Below are 6,000 nucleotides of genomic sequence, written 5' to 3' on the forward strand. Positions count from 1 at the left end.
GAACGAGTGTCTGATACGCTTTTTAACCGTTAAAGGGATAGGCAGAACTGCACATATTCCACTTTTCATCAGTTATTTTATGTTTCCATGTAATACACAGTGAATAAGTGGGAGAGCCATGCTTCGGCACAAATGGGCTGACTCAACTGGAGTGATACCACGGCCTCGCATACAACGGACGGGAAACAACGCTTGCGTTGTGTGAGTAAGGTTACCGGTACCCATTCCAATTTATTCAATCCCCGATTTATCAATAACCCTTAAATTTCTAACCGCCAAAAGCCGGCAATGCACTTGTAACGCCTTTGGTGTTTCGGATGTCCATGGGCAATGGCGATTGCTTACCATCGGGCGATACGTCAGCTCGTTTGCCGGCTTATACCTTAAAAAGATTTTTTCGAAAAACCCCTATAACTCTTTGCCCAACCTTGATATCAACTCGGCAGTTACCACGATCACTCGACCAACTCTGGTAAGAACACACAAAAAAAGAGTTTAAATAAGAAATGAGAGTTTAAATTTGGATTGAATAACAAAAGACGAAAACTTCCCCAGGTCAGGCCGAAAAGCGCGAGAGCACTTATCTACTGTGTCCAGAAGAGATCAAGCTCAGAGGTTTAACTTCATAGAATAGAGGAAAGAACGCATTACCGTTGTAGGAGTGAAAACAAATGAAATATAGGTAAAATAAAGAGGCTAATATTGTAGACTTAGGACTTGTTTCATAATGTTTGCCTCGTTGGTCGAGTGGTCGCAAGTGCGACTGCCGGACAAGGGATCTCGGGTTCGATTCCCGGGTCGGGCAAAATAGTATACTGGACTTTTTCGCTTTTTCGAGAATTTCTCAGTAGTAACTCAGAGTCAGAATTGTGCCCAGTATCTGACAATAGGCTCACCCCTTTATAACATGGGACTTATAACACAAATGGTGAAAAGTAGGTGTACATAGTATAGCAGCGTTACCGTAATGTGCACATCTGTCTATCCCTTCGGGCATAAAAATGCGTGACGTTGTTGTTGTTCGTTGTTGAAATAGACGCTTAAAATGAAATGATTATTATCTATCTATAATCTGTCTCTGTGAACATTAAAACGACAGAATGGGATGCCCACAGTCAATTCGACTTTATTATTTAAAAACTCAATTCAAGAACTTATGGCATTTATGGCTGTCCGTTAAAGTTATCGTTTTCTATCAGAGGGTTTTATTAAACTCCAATCGTTTGTGTTGACAGATTTTGCGGCAATAAATGTTTTAGTTATTTTATTGGTCGACTGCTAGTTCAGTTTAGTTGGAAGAGTTGTTTTTAATATGACGTATCGGTTGGTGACACACGATTGGAGAAAGGGTCACAGTGATATCTGTATCCATTTTTTAAGAGGGGAAAATCATCCAATTACTTCTCCCGCTGCGGAGGTGAGAGGTAATGTCAGACTCTTACTGAATAAAACCCGCTCCATTCCTACTCTTGCTTTTCGAGCTGGAGTCCCGGTAAACCCGCTAGGTAGTCCGTAGCTCTGGATCTGTAGCTATAAGCTACTTATCTGCTGCGAGGTAACAATAGAGTACAATTATTACTTTTATTACGATCACTATTCCTCAAGGTGGCACACGTTCACTGCACTGTGAAATTATATCTCTGCTTACCTTTTCAGGGAACAACAGTCGTTATATTTACAGTATGACTAATTCATAACCAAACATCACTAACTGAGAATAGGACCACAAAACAAACAACACAATTTGTGGTTCGTTTCAATTACAAAACAGAATTCGTTGTCACAATAAATCAAAGCCAGATAATTGGGAATTGCGAACAAAAACAAATTTTCAATAATACGCCTTTCGATGCACGACATATTGCTAATTTAATTATTGGGCTTTGTTACTCGCGCAATTAGTGGCTAAATGTCAAGGATTGTGGTTAGATGCCGTACAAAAACAAATTAACGAAAAAAAATAATTTGAAATACAAAAAACACACGGAAAATAAATGTGGGTTGGCGGTCTTTTGGGGTTAGGAATTTAATAACAACTCCTAACATCACTTACACAACGCAAGCGTTGTTTCACGTCGGTTTTCTGTGAAGCCGTAGTATCATTCCGGTCGAGTTGGCCCATTCGTGCCGAAGCATGTCACTTGAACACTACGCAATTTCTACGAACGTTAAGCCATCTCCCATTCCTAAATATACACTATATACATGAACCACTAATGTCGCCCAAGGTATTTCTCGCGCAATCAGAGCCCTTGTTTCGTAATCTTTATACAGTCGAATGTCCTAAAACGACCTAAACTGCCTATTATGGCTCAGGTTTTATAAGGATCCAATGGAGTTTGGTCGACAATAGATATTTTGTAACATTTTCGCTGAAACCATAACTCTTGTACCCAATTAGCAAGAATTATGGGGCCTCCGGACATTAAATGTTTGATTCCGACCCCATCAAAATTAATTAGACCCTTTTTAGTTTTAATTAAAATAATGAGTGAAATATCAATAGCTTTTCGAAATACCTAATTGGGAACGTAAAGAAATTTTGTATTCATTAACTTGAATAAAATAATTGTGAAGCCTTTTTTAAGGAAAATAACTGAAGTATAATCATTATTTTCAATAGCCCATAGCCGTACACAGTGGGACAAAGGGCCTCCAAATAGGAGGGTTCGCCATAATCTCTTTGCATAGCTGGCGGGTTACAGATTGCAGTTTAAAATGTTAAGGTGTTCTGCTCGTGCCGCAAAGAGCCATCAGACCACCACAGATGGGGTCCAGTAGGGCTGATACCAATGAGCTGCGGACTATCTAGAGGGTTACAATGACTCCGGCTCGAAAAGCAGGTGTAGGAACGGGGTGGTGGGGTGCGGTGCCAGAAGACCTCCCCGTGGTGCACCCTGGGTACGGGTGATAGTCTCCCTAACGGGGGTGATAGGGTTGGAGTGGCTATTGCCCGTAGCTAACTTCTGGACGGGGCGGGCGAACCCAGGATGGGTTCTGGAGGCGGCGGGCTTTGTGTTGGCACGAGGCCTGTGCTTCCGTGGGGTCGTTTTTCCGCCCGTTTCTCTGAGTTTAGCAGAGAACGTGGTGGAGAAACAAGGGCGGTGCTCGTTGTGCACTCACCCTGCCAACGAGTAGCATCGGGACACAAGTAGTGCCTCGACTGCAGCCGTCGAAGTCGTAATCCGCGAAGAGTTCATGGTTGCATGACTTGGAACGGGACGACGGTCTTGGCTTGGTCGCCTGGACCGCGAGGAAGATAACCTCTATAAAAAATTCCTCCAATACCAAGTTCTGGTGCGCGGCGAGGGTATGCATGGCTGAGGAGTAGAGTCAGTCGCGAGCGCACCCCCAGCTAGGGGACCGGTGGACCCTCTAGTTGAGTACTAAATGTACACTTACCCAGGTACAGGGGGCACTGCCTGGGCGGACCGTTTATTTCCCCCATACTCGTGGGACTTATATGGAGAAGTCAAAAAATAAAACCTTTTTAAAACCACCATCGAATGAGGAGGAGAGGGCAAGTGAGCTCAGCTCGCTTGCTGTTGCTGGAGAGAGCCGGAGTGGCTCTGTTTCCCTTGGGCCCGTACGGGCCCCAAGTCGGAGGGTGTCGGGCTCTGAGTCCGATTCCTCATCCGCATCAGGCGCTTGCTCACTGCGCAGCGTGAGCTCGCAGCGCCCGAAAAGGGGGACGTTTAAACGTCCCAGGTTGGAGGAGGGTCGGGGGCCGTCCTCCAACGAGCAGGAGGCCCCAGCCCCTAAAATCCCTACGGCCTCGCGGGGAAGGGGTAAAAGAAAGGGCAGTGAAAGGCTGGTACCCACTACTCAGGCCGAACCAACGGAAGCCGACTCCTCTGAAATGGAGGTGTCTGGTGGCGAGGGCTCAGTAGGCCAGAATATTGGTGTAACTGGCGAGGTTAGCCTTCGCAAGGCGGTTATGGAGGCACTCCGTATGGTGGCTGGACAGAAGTCCCAGAACGCCCGAAACGGAGTGCTGAGACACGCGAAGGCTACTATTATGAAGGCCGCTCGGCAAAACGGGGCGCCTTTAGCAGCAGGGCGGCAGATGACCGCCTTGCAAAAAGAGCTGGGGGAGATGCGGCGGGAAATGGCCCGGTTGACAGCCTCCAATGCGGCTATGGAGGCCGAGCTTCGGTCGGCTAAGGCCGAGCTCGCCGCTGCTCGCGGAGGTCGAGGCCAGCCTTCACAGTCAACGGAGGCTGACATGATCGACCTAGTGCGGCGAGAAATGGCTGCTTTCCAGCAACGTTTTGACGTGCTGGAGGGCAGGATCCTCCGCCCCCCACTAGCAGCGAGTCAAAGAGCGCCAAAAACCTTTGCAGCTGCAGCGGCGACCAATTCTGGTCAGTCAAGCCGCTCTGCTCAAGGCCAACCGCCGGCGAGAGAGCTGGTAGCCTCGCCAGCGCAGGCTCCGGCTGCACCAGCTGCCAAGGCGCCGATAGGTCGTAGGCGCAGGGGCACAGTGAATCAGCCGGCTGTTGCCCCAACCGGAGTAGAGCCTACCCCAGTATCGGATTCTCCTGTTGATGGCGGCCAATGGCACGTGGTTGGAGAGGCTAGGAGGGCCGCCAAGGAGGGACGAAAGCGCCGCAAAAAGGAACAGCGGCAGCGGCGGCAGCAGCGGCGCAAGGAGAAGCGCGCTGCGGCAATGCTTGTCGCCCCTAAAACCGCGGCGGTAGTGATAACGCTACAGCCGGACGCGGTTAAAAGGGGCGTCACGTACGGCGACGTCCTCGCCAAGCTGAAGGCGGCGGTAAATCCTGCGGAGTACGGGGCCCCAGACGGGTTTTCTATGAAAGTCACGGCGACTGGAGCCCGCCTACTGGAGGTTCCCGGCGAGGCCAGCGGTCCATCCGCTGACGCTCTTGCCGAAAGGCTCAGGGCGTGTCTCGGGACGGACGAGGCTCGCGTGTCCAGGCCCACCAAGTGCCTAGACTTGCGCATATTGGGCCTGGACGACTCCGTAACGGCGGAGGAGATAGTGGCTGCTGTAGCCAGAACGGGAGGGTGCCCTGCAGACCAGGTGAAGGCAGGCACCATCCGTGCAGACAATTCGGGGCTGCGAACGGTTGTTGTGAGCTGCTCCGTCTCAGCGGCCAAAAAATAAAGGAGGGTCGAAGGCTCCTGGTGGGCTGGGTCTCGGCGCAGGTCAAACTGCTCGAGCCTCGGCCTATGAGGTGCTACCGTTGCCACGTGGGTCACCACGTGAGCGTTAAGTGCACCTCAGAGGTGGACCGCAGTGACTGCTGCTTCCGCTGCGGTCAGCCCGGTCACAGGGCCGGCTCGTGCTCCGCCCCGCTACACTGTCAAGCATGCGCGACAGTTGGTAAGCTGGCCAATCACCGGGCCGGGAGCAGAATCTGCTCCCCTCCTGCCAAAGCCAGGGGCAAGGCTAGGCCCTCCGCAACCCCCGCCGTTCCCGCCGCCGCCACCGCAGTAGCAACCGCTTCCCCTACTGCTGCTGTCGCCGCGGCCGCTGCCGGCTGTAATGCCGCCGAGGAGGTCGTGATGGATTGTCAATAGTGACTTCATTACGCCTCCTCCAGGCGAACATCAACCACTGCGCTGCCGCTCAGGACCTACTACTCCAGAGCATGGCGCAGTGGTCGATTAATATCGCCGTGGTCTCCGAGCCCTATTTCGTCCCGCCCAGGGATCATTGGGTGGCGGACTTGGATGGCTCGGTGACCATCATCTCGTCGGCCGCCGCCGGTACCCCGACTCTTGAGGGTGCTCAAAGAGGCCGGGGTTGTGTCGCAGCACGGTTCGGAGAGATCGCTGTGGTGGGCGTGTATTTCTCTCCGAACCGAACTCTCGCCGAGTTCCACAACTCCCTGAGGGAGTTGGTTGACGTCGTCGTCGGGTTCCGTTCCCTCCCCGTGCTTGTCCTCGGGGACTTCAATGCCAAGAATCTGGCTTGGGGTTCCCGGATCACTGACACGCGGGGTAGGATGGTGGAAGACTGGGCTCTGGAAACGG

The 6,000-nt window shown here is 51.2% G+C and overlaps 1 protein-coding gene across 1 annotated transcript; it reads left to right on the forward strand.

Moving 5' to 3' along the window:
* The first annotated feature begins 3,463 nt into the window (after positions 1-3,463).
* Positions 3,464-5,544, forward strand: LOC118274379 (uncharacterized). Its single transcript, XM_050707481.1, has 3 exons — positions 3,464-4,576; positions 4,715-4,947; positions 5,379-5,544. Exons 1-3 carry the CDS (start codon positions 3,464-3,466, stop codon positions 5,542-5,544), a joined length of 1,512 nt encoding a protein of 503 aa, XP_050563438.1.
* The last annotated feature ends 456 nt before the right edge of the window (positions 5,545-6,000 follow it).

The sequence above is a fragment of the Spodoptera frugiperda genome, chromosome 3 (genome assembly GCF_023101765.2).
Source record: "Spodoptera frugiperda isolate SF20-4 chromosome 3, AGI-APGP_CSIRO_Sfru_2.0, whole genome shotgun sequence".
NCBI lineage: Eukaryota > Metazoa > Arthropoda > Insecta > Lepidoptera > Noctuidae > Spodoptera > Spodoptera frugiperda.

Bases quoted from the DNA above. Each gene is read 5' to 3' on its own strand.
- LOC118274379 (XM_050707481.1), top strand. From the start codon at position 3,464: ATGGAGAAGTCAAAAAATAAAACCTTTTTAAAACCACCATCGAATGAG. The intron at 4,577-4,714 runs GCTAGGAGGGCC...ATAACGCTACAG, and splicing joins AATGGCACGTGGTTGGAGAG to CCGGACGCGGTTAAAAGGGG. The intron at 4,948-5,378 runs GTGCCTAGACTT...GGCCGGGAGCAG, and splicing joins CGCGTGTCCAGGCCCACCAA to AATCTGCTCCCCTCCTGCCA.